The sequence below is a fragment of the Sciurus vulgaris genome (genome assembly GCF_902686455.1).
Source record: "Sciurus vulgaris genome assembly, chromosome: 7".
Classification (NCBI taxonomy): Eukaryota; Metazoa; Chordata; class Mammalia; order Rodentia; family Sciuridae; genus Sciurus; species Sciurus vulgaris.
Window position 1 is genome coordinate 74,102,931 of NC_136467.1, and position 15,702 is coordinate 74,118,632.

Sequence of the window (15,702 nt, forward strand, 5' to 3'; positions counted from 1 at the left end):
GAAACCAAACGAATAAAGGGGTAGAAATCTGAAGAATGGGGGTGGCTTGGAGAGGAGGCTGGATTAGGAATCAGGACTCATTAACTCAAAGAAATACAACAATTTAACCATCTTAACTGGGGGCGTCACAAAGAGGACAGGAGGGCAGGGGAGACTCAGATGAGGGGAACTGGAAGAATTTAGATCCAAATAGTATAATAGGATAGAGCCCCCTTTCTTTTTGGAATCATGAGAAATACAACAGATCAGGGATAGGCAGTCTTTTGAGGTAAAGAATATCTGCATATCTTGTTTGTGGTATTAGAGAAGGAGCAAGGTAGGAAGCAAGAAAGGCATGAGGTTAGTCAAATAAATGTCACATAAATTTTAGAAAGATAATATTCAGGTGGAGCATGGTCTTTGAGAGTTCAATTTGGATGAGGATAGGAAGGCTAAAAGAGGTTAAGTGAGTTCTCAGGATCTCAAATATCATTTGTGGCAGAACTGCAAGAGCTGGCATCCTGGCTACCTGGCCCTACACTTAGGTCTTGAATGGCAGAAGAGTCTCACTTTCCTTAGTGCCCTAAGGAGTGCATTATCATAGCATTCCCTGAGAGTTTCAATTGCCTAGAATGATGTAGATTGGGGATAGAAAACATTAAAACTCTTCTCAGACTATGATTCAACAAAGAAAGTTATAAAGACATTCAGAAAAAAATGGGAGTAGAAAAAGTACCATAGATCAAAGAAAAGTAAAAATACATAATAAAACTACATTTTAAAATAACCTATAGTGTAAATGGCCTCCAGAGCATTCTTGCTGTAGCAGAAATGTGTTTTGTCTACTTGGATGAGTGACACATCACATCTTAATCAGGTGACAAGTAGCAGCAAGGGTAAGTTCCTTGGATGACAAAAATCAGGCAGGATCCATGACAATCTCAGATTGTCAATCATGACAATCTCTTGAGCTAATAACAAGATAATGTGTCCTGGAACATACAGTAATTACCGCACTGGGGGTAGCCGTCCAGTCCCACAAGGATAGGGGTAGTGAGACGGTCCTGTAAAATAACAATTAGCAAATAATTTGGAGAGGTGATTTGAAATCAGCTAGTACTAAAAGTTAGATTTAATTGGTAAGATAATTCCTTTTGAGGTAACACAGTAGCTGTGTGGTGAGGGTTTGCTTCTAGAAAGGTCTATCAGTGACTTAACTGGCTATTAAGGATCCCATTGGCTCCTACAGCACACTTGTACACAAGTGATAAGGCATCATTAATGGTCTTCCCATCCTCCATCCCTTTAGATGTTGCTAAAGTAGACTCCATCTTTTCTTTTTTGAACAAGTCCTGCCAAGTTTTATTAAAGAAAAATTTAATGTGTTTTGCTTTTCACCAATCTGTTCTGGCATGCTTCTAATGATATCAGAATCACCTGGGTCAATGATAGTGTAGTATTTTCCGCATGCTGAGTCCAGTTCACTATTATTGCCACTGTAGTGATGGACACCAGTTTTGGCCAACATGGCACAGTACTCTATTTCAGATTTCCTCAAAGCTGGACAGTTGTTGGTGAGGATGACCAATTTTGCTTTGCCCTGTCTGATCATCTTTGGAGTCTGCTTGTACCCCAGCACATACTTTCCACTTTTCATAACAAGCTGGAGCCTAGAGTTGATGGACTCCAGAGATTTTTTTTTTGTCTTCTTTTTGGTCACCATCTTCCTGCCTTAGATGTGGGATGGCCCCCAACCAAGAGCAGCTGTCAAGATGGCCGGAGTGCTAGAAAGCTAGACTACATCTTCAGTGGGTTGACATATTGACAAAACAAAGCCTGGCAGACCAATGGCATGAAGAACTATGCTTGGGAGATAAAGACTGTCCTCTCCAGAAATAAGAATTGGTGACTTTTCAGCAACTGTTAATATGTATTTTTCTTCCTTCAATTTGTGAGTATAATGAATTAAGAAATCATCCTTCCATTCCTGGAAGAGACCCAAGTCATACTGTATTATTCTTCTGGTAGGTAAGTGCTATATTTTATCAGGCAATGTTAAGAATTTTTGTTTTTCTGAGATGAGGGATCTCACTCTTTTGCCCAGGCTGGCCTTGAACTACTCCTGGGCTCAAGCAATCCTGCCACCTCAGCCTCCTGAACTGGCTGGGACCACAGGCGTGCACCATCATGCCCAGTTTAGTGTTAAGAATGCCCATATCTATATTCACAACAGATTCGTATATGGCTCTTGTTCTATTACCTGGTTTGGGTATTAAGGCTGTGCTGGCTTTGTAAAACAAATCTAAATTTCTATTTTGTTTTAGGCTTTACAGTAGTTTAAATAACAGTGAAACTTCTTTTTGTTGAGGTTAAAATATAATACAGTGCTATGAAACTACCTGCCCCTCAAGCCTTTTCAAAACTTCCATCTTTAATTGTTTTTACCATCTTTTCTATGGTAATTAGACTAAGTTGCTTCTTCATGGGTTAGTATTTTGTGATTTTTATTGTGATAACACATAGGTGTACAATTCAGTGACATTAAGTATATCATCACCACCATTCATCTCCAGAACTTTTTTCCCAATTAAATGCCTTCTCTTTGCCTTATTGCAGTGGCTAGAATTTCCAGGACTATATTGAATGAGAATGATAAGAATAGATATTCCTGCCTTATTCCTTATCTTAGCAGGAAAATGTTTATCTCCCACCATTAAGTAGGATATTAGCTGTTGATTTTTTGTAGATACCCTTTTATCATGTTGAGAAAGTTCTCAATTTTTTGTTTTCTGAGAGTTCTTATCACCAACGAGTGTTGGATTTTGTCTAAAGCTTTTCCTACATCTGTTATGATTATTCAGTCCTTCCTCAGTACCAATGGGAAACTCGATCCAAGACCCTTGAAGGATACCAAAATCCACAGATGCTCAAAATCTTTAGATAAAATGGCACAGTATTTGCATATAACCTTATCTATATCCTACTGCATACTTTAAATCATCTCTAAATTACTTCCAACACTCGGGCAGGAATATAAAGTTTAAGCCAGTAACAGTAGCATCACATGCTTTATGCTTATGATGAATGCTAAAAAGTCCTCCTCAACTACATCCATTGTTCAACATAGACAAGAAAACATCAAAACCAATGCTAACATGTGATTACAACCCCTTGATGGAAAAGAACCAGGACCCTCATTTAAATGGATTTCCGTGTTAAAAGATGTGCCTAGGAAGGAGACCTAACACAATTTTAGACACATTTTTGACCATGTGCAAAATAGTGAAGGCACACCAAGAAATTGCAATTATCATGAACAGTGCTATATAACCTATAAATATGCAAATTGCCAATCCACAACTATATTAATGTTGCTCACCCTTTGACTTCCTTGCCACTCTATGGGGCAGCCACCTTGCTATATTAATCCATGCAATAAATGCTTCTAACCCTGTTATCCAGGTTTGATTCTATCCTGCATGAGCCAAAGGACTCACTGAGACAGTGACAGTATCTGACATAATGAAAATGCTATATAAAGAGTTACTATCCTGTATTGTTTAGGAAATAATGACAAGAAAAGAAAATCTGTATATATTCAGTGTAGATGCAATTCTTTCAAATATTTTTTAATCTCTCATATAATTTTTTTAAATAAATGAAGTATACTCAAGGCTTAGATTTTAAATCATATTTACAGATGAGGAAAACCTCCAGGCCTAAATAAGTTTTTCAAATATTTTTGATCTGCCTTTGGTTAAATCTGCAGATATGGAAGCTGGGAATACAGAGGGCCAACTGTATCTTTTCTCTTTTTAGCCTGTTACTATGAACCAAATGTATAGCCCCAAACCTCATGCTGAAGCTCTCAACATCACCCCAGTGTGATGTTTGGAGGTGGGGCAGTTCGGAGGTAATTAGGTTTAGATGAGGTGATGAGGGTAGGCCTCCCATGATGGGATCAGAACCCTTTTAAGAAGAGGAAGACATAGAAGAGCACTTTTGCTGTCTACCAGATCAGAGCAGAACGAGAAGGCAGCCATCTCTAAACCTGAGGAGCAACCTTCCTAGGAACTGAATCTGGCACCTTTACCTTGGACTTCCCATCCTCCACACACAAGGATTTGGGCAAAACAAATGTCTATTGTTTCAGCCCCACGGTTTGAGGTGTTGTGTTATAGCAGCCTGAACTAACACACCTGTTGACGTGTATGCAGAGTATACTGGTTGCTGTGGAACAAGCATCGCATACTTGGAATAAATCTCACTCGATCATGGTGTATGATTCTTTCTCTACGCTGCTTGACTCAATGGTCTGTTCTAAATACAGACCAGCACAGCTCCGCCTACTCAGCCACGTACTCTCTCATTGGTTTAGAACAACCTAACCGTGCAACTGCCAACTTCCACTGGAAACAAACCAGCAGGCCTGCTGAGAAAGAATTTGCAGTCTCCAAACAAGTTCCTGGCTTAATTTATTTTCTGAAACCTAAGTCATTACAGCTGAAGAGAAAGGAGGAAACAACCAAGAGGGACTCAGCAGATTCACCAGGGACCACCAGTGCTGGCTCTGGGCAGAGGCCCAAGTGAGCAACTCACAACTCCTAAAGCTCCCTTCCCCTCTGGCATCTTCAGTTTTATAGCACCCCCAGAATGTAGGGTTGGGGAACAGGGCTTTGGAAGTCTAACAACATGCTGATCACTGGCCTGGAAACCAATGATCCTCCAATACATGTTATTCAGGAAAAATAAGATATTTAGGGAAGATTTTTAAATGTTGGTACCCAGCTGTGCCCCAACATTAGGGCCTACTAACCTGTATGACTTTGGGGAATTTAGGAACTAGGACTTCCATGATTTGGGAGAATTTTACTAATATGTAATCTGAGTTACAAAAACACTCAGTTGTGTAGTTAGAGATTTTAAGTTCAAACTGCTGAGGCAACAGAATACCAACAGCACTGACTGCATGGGTGTGTGTGCTGGGCGAGGGGGTGAGACAGCTCCCTGAGCCAGCACCTAGGTGCTACTGGGCCTCTGGGCAACATTCCTAGCAGGCCTGTCCTGAGCTGGGGAAGGAGGGCAAGCAGAGCCACCTTCACCCCTACTTAGACCCACTGTAACGGAGTCAGGCTTTCCACAGAGGGCAGGAAGGCACACAGGGCAGGCACACAGGGACATTCCCAGAAAGTCCAGATAGGCAGGGAGGGGGCAGGAGAGAGAGAGCAGATAAGAGACTCAGGCCAACTCCTGGACTCTGCTTTAATAGCGCCTCAGCAGCCTCTCCTGAGAGGCTCAGGTCTGTTTCGAAGCTTGCTCTCCTCTGTATCTCCCCAGAGGCCGAGGCAGGGGTCATATCAGACCCACCACATTAATTCTTATACTGCCTCTCTCAATCTGAGGGGCCAGCTCTCCCTCCTCCAAAGAGCACCTCCTGGGGCATCCACCTACCTTTGCTGGAAACATGAGTCACAGCGGTGCTGCCTAATCAACACCCTCATCATAACAAGCTAACACTTTGAGCCTGTCCTAGTATCGACCCAGTACTTTTCTGTGCATTGTCTCATAGTGATCAGCCCAGTGCAAATACACAATGCTGTCCTGCCCAGGGCAAAGCTGAGACCTTGGGAATACCTACAGCAGTGTGTGGTCCACATCTGACTTCCTGGAAACTCCCTAAGCCTAGGCCACAACCCAGACCAATTAAATCAGAGGCTCTGGGCATGTGCCTGGGTCATGGGATATTTTCTGGGCATTGATAAATTTTAAGGCTCTCCAGGTGATCATGCCCCACCATCAATACTGAGAATTGACGGTGACCCAAAGGAAGGTCTGTGCCTTTGTCCTTGGCTGGGAAAACAGTCATCCAAACATCCACTGAGTCCTTTCTTCATCCTGGAGGACACTACACCATGCACCTGACACAGATTACCTCATTTAATCCTCACCACGAATCCCTGGGCAAGGTGTCCTTCTGCCACTTCACAGACAGGATGTGAAGGGCCAATAACCTGGCCAGGGATGCAGGTGGCAAAAGGGACTCCAGGTAAATATAAATTGACAAAGTCTTTAAAATGGGTGGCAAGTTCACGCAGACAGGTGTTGCCAGAGGTTGGGGAGAGGACAGTGAGAAGTTATTGTCTAATAGGTACAGGTTTTAGTATAAGAAGGAAAAAGTTAAAATTTAAACATGGGGGTGAGAGACACACACACATGACTGGACATTAACCCATCACAGATGGCCATGTACTTGGAAGTTTTCTCTTTTTCATTACTCTTCTGTTGCTCTCAGCTGCTGTACAACTCTAAGTTGCAGAACATCGATGGATGCAAACATCTGTGTCCATTGAAGATCCAAGGGAACATTAGTCAGCTTTGCATACAATACGCAAATTTATTTCAGCTTTCTGATGGCCTACATATTTGCAATTTTTAAATTCCCGTTGGAACCAGCTGAACATCTTAATGGTTTCCTCATTAATGAGCTCAATAAAATCTTAACACATCTTCAATTTGTAACTCTTGCTCAGAATTGCCACCATAAGTCAAATTTCCCCCAATTATTTCTTTTTTCTTTTTTGGTACCAGGGATTAAACCCAGGGACACTTAACCACTGAGCAACATCCCCAGTCATTTTGTTGTTGTTGTTTTGAGGCAGGGTATCACTAGGTTGTTTAGGACCTTGCTGAGTTGCTGAGGCTGGCTGTGAACTTGTGATCCTTCTGCCTCAGCCTCCTGAGCTGCTGGAATTACAGGCATGCACCACCATGCCCAGGTCCCCAATTATTTCTGATGATAGACCACAAAAGCCTAAGTTTTCTCAGTTGAGGTTTCTTCCCATAGGGCAATACCTAGAGCTATACAGAACAAACAGCAGATGTTCTAGGGCTGGGGGTGTAATCAACAGAGCACCCACCTAGCCTGTATGATGCCCTGGGTTAGATACTCAGCACCAAAGGAGAGGGGGGAAAAAAGCAGATGTTCTGTTTGACCTGACATGTAACTATATACCCCAATGCCTTGTTTCATATAGAACACACCTGCTTCATGGGGCTCCTGGATCCACTAGCCTGGAGCTGAATCAGGGGCTGTGTCAGCCCTGCAGGCCCCAGCACTCCTGCTGAGGACACACTGGGGCACTTGGGTGTCAGATCAAAAGTCTCACACTGTCAGGGGTGGGAATAGAGGGCAAGAAAGGGGAGAAGAGAGATGAGGTTCCCCTTCCATTAACCACTTCCCTGCTCTTCTAATTCCCAGGCAGCTGGCCCCGGAAACAACCCAGAGAAAATTCTATGGAACCCATGCTGAAGTCAAGAGGAGCAAAGGCCAAATAGAGGTCAAATTAGTTGTAGCAGAGAGCTCCCAGAGAGAATACTAGAAAAGTAAGATGAATTCAAATGAAGGAAAAGAGGGAGGAGGAAGCAGTCAGGAAGAGAGCCCAGTATTTCCTTGGGCCAGCATCTAACGTGTCTCTCACACATTGCTGGTGGAGTGTAAACTGGCACCACCTCTCTGCACAGTGATTTGGTTGTAGCTGTCAAAATTACAAGGGCACACACTCTCACCCCGCAGTACCACGTAGAGAAATCAAATATGATCACACCATGCAAATAGGATATCAGAAAAAAAGTCAGTCGCCACAGCGTAACTTGTAAAAGCAAAGATTAACACAACCCAAATGTCCATCAATAGGGGATTAGATACATCAACTGTGATTCATCCATACATCATTAAATAAAGAAAAGTGAAGAAGGGTAGGTACAGCATCCTACAATTTGTATAAGAAGAGGGAAATGGCAAGTGTGGTGGATCATGCCTGTAATCCCAGTGACTCAGGAAGCAGGAAGATTTCAAGTTTGAGACCAGTCTCAGCAACTTAGCAAGACCCTGTCTTAAAATGAAAAATAAAAGGGGTTTGGGATGTAGTTCAGTGGTAAAGCACACTGGGTTCAATCTCAAAGGAGAAAAATAAAATGGGGAGACACAGGTAAGAAACAGGTAACCGGTTGCCTTCCAGGTGGGAAACATGGGTGAGGAGACAGCATGAGACAGAGTAGGAAACCTATGTAACTTGTGTGTTAGAATCATTACCTTTTAAAGATTTTTAAGAAATTCTATTTTTTTAAATAAATAAGTTCATGAAGTCCTCCGGAAGAAGCATGTTTCATATAGTGTATTTTTCCAGTGAAAGTTTTTACCTGACCAGCAACCTTGTAAGCATCTGTTTTCTCTACCACCCACCTCCTGGGGACTGGTAGCTTAAAGGAAATGACTACCAAACAACAGGCTGGCAAACACAAGTTCTGACCCACACCTTTGCAGAAAGTTCTGATATTAAACACAAACCTACAATCTGAAATGGACCAGGGCCCCAGCTGACTGAAAATGGTGCCTTTCTACTAAAGTAGGCAACGTATTCCTGTTTGCCTGGGGCTGTCCGTTTTTGCATGCTGGGCTAGTGCAATTATTAATAGAAACCTGTATGAGTCAGCTTTCTGTTATCTGACATAACTTGCAAAGAGAAAAGGTTCAGCTCACAGCTGTGGAGTTCTTTGTAGTCTACGATAGGGCGAGCCTACAATTTTTAGGTCTCTGGTGGAAAGGCGACACATCATGGAGGAGTACCTGGTGGAGCAAAACCACTGGCTTCATGGACAGGGAGCAAAAGAGGAAGACACAGCAGGCAGGGACCCATCATCCTCTCCAAAACCATGCCCCCCACTTATCTGAAGAATGCCCATTAAGAGGCATTCTCTCTAAGGTTTCACCTCCCAATAGCACTACAGGATAAAGGGGACCAAACCCTTATCACAGAGACCTTTGAGAGACACTTATGCAAACCACTGGGAAGCTCACCTAAAACTCCTTCATTGTTAAAGGTGCTGCTGTTTTGGATGAAGAATATAATCACCTCACCTACACCCGCCTGGGTCTTTCCCAAGCATTTTCAAACTTTCATTCAGATAATGAAGCACAGACCCTATGCTTCTAAAAGCCCTGACCCAACCATCCCCAAGATGTATGTGTCTGACAGTTTTCCTACCCTAGCCTGGGCTCTTCACCCAGAGGATCCATTGAACTTTCTTCCTAAAAGCTCTGGATGGGAGGAAAATTAGTGTGGCCCTTCTAGTGGGAATCATTAACATGTCAATGAATATGCCTTTCGCCCCAGGAATTTGCTTTCCAGGAGTTTACCCGACAAAGATAGTCTCCTAAATCTGAAAGACACATACAAGTTTATCTACCACAACATCCTCTATGACAGCAAATAAAGCAAAACTTGTAAACAACGTTAATGCTCATAGGAGGTGACTGAATAAAATCCACAGTTTATCCATACTGTGGGAGATTAAAGCCATCATAGCAGATAATTAGGTCTATATTCAATGATAGAGTAAATGTCTTAGATATGTCACTGGAGAGCAGGCTGTACACTGTCTGAATCACTTCATGTTCTCTAGGACAGCGGGGCCTAGGCCTGAGCTACTCCATTTATAAGGCAGCAGTGCACCCTGATGTATTCCACTTTGAGTAAGTAAGTCCACTTTGCTAAGGCAGACATACAAAACTTAACAAAAGGAATAACCCCCCCACTGCACAGCACAAGAGACAAACTGATAAATTAATCATGCTAATAAAAAATGACCCCATGTAAACCTGTCAAATTAAATCAGAAGCATCTGGATACCTGGGCATATCAAACCCATATCAGAGAAACCAGGTACCTGAGCTTATCAGATACTCCAGACCACAGAAAGATGTGACCCCCCAACCTGAAACACACAAAAGGAGAGGCCACCAAGATGGTGTGGTACAACAGCACCCACCAACCACAAACTTATTCCACTCAGAGGAAGTGTCAAGAGGTCCACAGTCAACTAACTCCCGGCTCTGCCCCAGGGGCTTGAGCTCAGCTCTAACTCCTTACTCAACACACCCTACTTTGAAACTGCCTGCCATCTAGACCTTTGCCTAGAACAAGTGCCATGCTCAGAGTAATGTAGCTACCAGCAAGCGCTTCAGTTGGTCAGTAATCTTACCTGACCATTTGCTATAGTCCTTTTGCATTTGTATCTGCTATCTTTGATTTCAGTTCTGCCTCTTTAACCCTGTGGCCACTGCTGTCACTGTCTTAGCTTGAAATATATACCAAGTATATGCATATGTATTAATTACATGTATATGTACATATATGTAGACCCTTTTTTCACTTCTTTACCTATATTGATATAACCACTCTCTGTATATTGATATGTATATAAGCCCAATCTCTCTATATATGCACCTATCATTGTGAAGGAGGTACGATCTTAAATATTGTAGATATAAGTCACATTGAATAAAAGAATCTGTTTGCCTGTTCATGACTACCAAGTAAACCATGCACATTTGGTGAATTAATGCTGAGGAAGTGACATAATTTGTCGATTTATTGTTATGCAATAAATTCTTACACTGTAGAAAGACACAAATGTGTCTGGTCTATGTTAATGGCACAACTTTCTCAAGACAGGGTGCTGCCCATTAAGAGAGAGGCCCTAGGAAGAAGGCCAGGCTTTGTTACAGGGCATTCTGGAGTTAATGTGCATATGTATCACGCATTCAAAGATGTCTGTGAAGGCTGATGGACACGGGGGTCAGGAAGACAGAGCAGAGCTGAAGGAAAAGACAGTGACTAGCCTCAGTCTGGCAAAATCAAGGTGGATGTCCAGAGTGGGAGTGGATGAGGGCTGGGTACCCTGAAGACACAGTCTCAGAGGAAAGATGAACAAAAGGAGATGCAGAAGGCACCGTGGAGAGGAAAGCCAAGAGGTGGAGTCAAGGGGAGCTTTGGGGAAGGGAGAGAGGACAACACTGTCCAACTCTAGTCTGTCTTCCCAGTAGAATGCAAGATTCGGGCGGGCAAAGTTACTTTATTCTCTTATTCACTACAACAAAGCAGATGCTCAAAAAATTCACTGGAAATGGGAAATAGTAGTGTTAGTGAGTGTATTAGCAGCAAATTTAGGGGGGATAAGAGCCAAATTACTGGGAGATCATCACTGTCTCTAATATCTAGACCAATTATTCCAGAATAAGTCATGCTTATCAGAATTGCCGATGTCAGATTACCTGACAAAGGTAATCTGGAACTGTGTTGGTCAACGCATGAAAGCTAATTGGTCTAAATATAAAATTGGTCAGAGATCTCAGTGATCCTTTCTCTTAAAACATGAATTCTCTTAAAACATGAATTAGAAGCTATTTTGAAAATCTATACTCCAACAAAATAGAAAATTTCGAAGACATCAACAGGTTTCTAGAGACATATGAATTGCCTAAACTGAACGAGGAGGACATAAACAATTTAAATAGACCAATTTCAAGTACTGAAATAGAAGAAGTCATCAAAAACCTACCAACAAAGAAAAGTCCGGGACCAGATGGGTTCTCAGCCGAGTTCTACAAAACCTTTAAAGAAGAGCTCATTCCAATACTTCTCAAAGTATTCCATAAAATAGAAGAGGAGGGAACCCTCCCAAACTCATTCTATGAAGCCAATATCACACTGATACCTAAACCAGACAGAGACTCATCAAGGAAAGAAAATTTCAGACCAATATCCTTAATGAACATCGACGCAAAAATTCTCAACAAAATTTTAGCAAATCACATACAAAAACATATTAAAAAGATAGTGCACCATGATCAAGTGGGTTTCATCCCAGAAATGCAAGGCTGGTTCAACATCAGGAAATCAATAAACATAATTCACCATATTAATAGACTTAAAGTCAAGAATCACTTGATTATTTCAATAGATGCAGAAAAAGTATTTCATAAAATACAGCACCCCTTCATGCTCAAAACACTAGAAAAAATAGGGATAGTGGGAACATTCCTTAACATTGTAAAGGCCATTTATGCTAAGCCCATGGCTAATATCATTCTAAATGGTGAAAAACTGAAAGCATTCCCCCTAAAAACGGGAACAAGGCAGGGATGCCCTCTTTCACCACTTCTATTCAACATCGTTCTTGAGACTCTGGCCAGAGCAATTAGACAAACCAAAGAAATTAAAGGGATACAAATTGGAAAAGAAGAACTCAAACTATCCCTGCTCGCTGATGACATGATTATATATTTAGAGGAACCTGGAAATTCCACCAGAAAACTCTTAGAACTCATAAGTGAATTCAGTAAAGTAGCAGGTTACAAGATCAATGCCCATAAATCCAAGGCATTTTTATACATAAGTGATGAATCTTCAGAAAGAGAAATTAGGAAAACTACCCCATTCACAATAGCCTCGAAAAAAATAAAATACTTGGGAATCAATCTCACAAAAGAGGTGAAAGACCTCTACAATGAGAACTATACAACACTAAAGAAAGAAATTAAAGAACACCTTAGAAGATGGAAAGATCTTCCATGTTCTTGGATAGGAAGAATTAATATTGTCAAAATGGCCATACTACCTAAAGTGCTATACAAATTCAATGCAATTCCAATTAAAATCCCAATGACGTACCTTACAGAAATAGAGCAGGCAATTATGAAATTCATCTGGAAGAATAAGAAACCCAGAATAGCTAAAGCAATCCTTAGCAGGAAGAGTGAAACAGGGGGTATTGCAATACCAGATCTTCAACTCTACTACAAAGCAATAGTAACAAAAACGGCATGGTATTGGTACCAAAATAGAAAGGTAGATCAATGGTACAGAATAGAGGACACGGACACAAACCCAAATAAATACAATTTTCTCATACTAGACAAAGGGGCCAAAAATATGCAATGGAGAAAAGATAGCCTCTTCAACAAATGGTGCTGGGAGAATTGGAAATCCATATGCAACAGAATGAAACTAAACCCATATCTCTCACCATGCACGAAACTAAACTCAAAATGGATTAAGGACCTTGGAATCAGACCAGAGACCCTGCAGATTATAGAAGAAAAAGTAGGTCCAAATCTTCACCTTGTTGGTCTAGGATCAGACTTCCTTAACAGGACTCCCATAGCACAAGAAATAAAAGCTAGAATCAACCACTGGGATAGATTCAAACTAAAAAGCTTTCTCTCGGCAAAGGAAACTATCAGCAATGCGAAGAAAGAGCCTACAGAGTGGGAGAATATCTTTGCCAATCATACTTCAGATAGAGCACTAATCTCCAGAATCTATAAAGAACTCAAAAGACTCTACTCCAAGAATTCAAACAGTCCAGTCAACAAATGGGCTAAGGAAATGAATAGACACTTCACAGAAGAAGATCTACAAGCAATCAACAAACATATGGAAAAATGTTCAACATCTCTAGTAATAAGAGAAATGCAAATCAAAACCACCCTAAGATTCCATCTCACCCCAATTAGAATGGCGATTATCAAGAATACGAGCAACAACAGGTGTTGGCGAGGATGTGGGGAGAAAGGTACACTCATACACTGCTGGTGGGGCTGCAAATTAGTGCAGCCACTATGGAAAGCAGTGTGGAGATTCCTTAGAAAACTTGGAATGGACCCTCCATTTGACCCAGCTATCCCACTCCTTGGCCTATACCCAAAGGACTTAAAATCAGCATACTACAGAAATACAGCCACATCAATGTTCATAGCTGCTCAATTCACAATAGCCAGACTGTGGAACCAACCTAGATGCCCTTCAATTGATGAGTGGATAAAGAAACTGTGGTATATATATACAATGGAATATTACTCAGCCATAAAGAATGATAAAATTATGGCATTTGCAGGCAAATGGATGAAATTGGAGAATATCATGCTAAGTGAGATAAGCCAATCTCAAAAAGCCAGGGGACGAATGATATCGCTAATAAGTGGAGGATGACACATAATGGGGGGGAGAGAAGGGTTAGTGTTAGGGTTAGAGTTAGGGTTAGGGAGGGGGGCAAGTATGGAGGAAGGAAGTATTGTATAGAGGGTAAAGAGGGGTGGGAGGGGTGGGGGGAAGGGAAAAAATAAGAGAATGAATCAAACAACATTACTCTATGTAAATTCATGATTACACAAATGGTATGCCTTTACGCCATGTACAGAGAAACAACATGTATCCCATTTGTTTACAATTAAAAAAAAAAAACATGAATTGTCAATTCTTTAGCACCCCCCACATCAATTCACAGCTCCCAACCCCACTGCCTCTGAAGACCTGTCCTATGAATGACAATCTCGCACCTACTTGGTGGGTAAATTACTGAAACAACACATTATTAGCTGCTAAGTAAGATCCCCAGGAGGAGAGGAGATTGCCCTGATCTATAACAGAGAGGATATATGCCTGGGAGCCAAGAGATCTTGTTCTGGGCCCAGTTCTGGCATGCCCTACAATGTTCAAGTCCCTTTCCTTTTGCAACCTTCATTTCCCCACAATTCTAAAAGGAAACTACTTTTAGAATTCTGGGGATGAGAAGCATGTGAAAATACTTTGGAAGTGTAAAATGTTACACACATGTACAATCCATTATTAGAATCCTGCTTTACTGAAGTATCTGGGTATATGAGGTCCAAGTCAGTAAAGCATTTGTAGATTATAGTGACTAAGTGTTAGATGCCAAGGAATATGCTCTAATGGGAAGCAACTCACAGGAGTCACAATCCAGTTATAAACACACAGTTGAACTATGGTGGTTAAGAGAAAGGACTGTGGAACCAGATTCCACTTCTGACACTTTCTAACAGAAACCTAAGCAAGTAACCCAACCATTCCATGCCTCAGTTTTTTATTTGTATACTGTGGGTAACAGTCATGGTGAGGTTTAAAATATTTGTAATAGAACTTTTATGAGAAATAGATAGCTAGCAATCACAATCAAAGATAAGAAATTTATAAACAATAACACTTCCCTCATTCAGCATATGTGGGACCTAGGATGTGAGTACTATGCTAGGTACTACAGGGGTTAAAAAGTATTTTGTGTCCACTTCAATTTTATCATTGTAGCAACAGGTGTTATGACCCCTAGTTCTTCTGAAAATTCAGTAAGGGTTGTGAGGGAATCAAGACTCTCGAAGGGAAGAAATTTGCCTAAATCAGCAGTTCTGATTCAGGGGCCATTATGTCCCCCAGGTGATGTTTGGCAATATCTGGATAAAGTTTTAGCTATCACAGCCCAGGAGAAGGGAGTGTTACTGGTGTCTATACCAAACATCCTATAATGCACAGAGCCCCACCACAAAGAATGATCTGATCCAAAATGTCAGTGGTGCTGAGGTTAAGAAACCCTGGCCTACATTAATGAGTAGGTTGTACACCAAGGACATTGGCTTCTAAATCCATTTCTTTTCTGATATATCAAACACAGATATGTAAGTAAGAAACTATGATCCAAGTCAGGTGATATGTGTGTGGGGGGGGGCGGTTTCTCAGAACCCATAAAAAAGTGTGCAATAAGGACAGAATGCATGGAAAGCACGCTTCTATCAGTTGAGGACAGCAAGTACCCTGCAGAATGGAGCTCTCTGTGGGTTTCAGGTTCATGGTGGCTTCTGAGCTGAGTCTCAAACCAGCAGGCCTTACAGGAACAGAGTGGATGCAAAAAGCCTTTTCAGGAGTACCAAGGAAGATTCTGTAAACTCAGCTTTCCAACAGCAAAACTGAGTTCAAAGACATCTCATTGTCTTTGAAGTTCTGAGGCAAAATAATCCTCAGTCAAGGTTTCTATACCAAATCGTCAATTAAACGAGAGGTTAAAATAAAGACTTTCTTCAGTCATACATAT

General features: G+C 41.4%; 2 protein-coding genes across 3 annotated transcripts in view; both read right to left on the reverse strand.

Moving 5' to 3' along the window:
• Positions 1–15,702, reverse strand: part of ANKRD6 (ankyrin repeat domain 6) — a 214,604-nt gene that overhangs the window by 40,197 nt on the left and 158,705 nt on the right. The gene's annotated exons all lie outside the window — the stretch shown is intronic.
• On the reverse strand, positions 1,051–11,114 carry LOC306666361 (large ribosomal subunit protein eL30-like). The gene has a single exon (XM_079148388.1). It carries the CDS (start codon positions 1,700–1,702, stop codon positions 1,295–1,297), a length of 408 nt encoding a protein of 135 aa, XP_079004514.1. The 5' UTR covers positions 1,703–11,114; the 3' UTR covers positions 1,051–1,294.

Bases quoted from the DNA above. Each gene is read 5' to 3' on its own strand.
- LOC306666361 (XM_079148388.1), bottom strand. From the start codon at position 1,702: ATGGTGACCAAAAAGAAGACAAAAAAAAAATCTCTGGAGTCCATCAAC.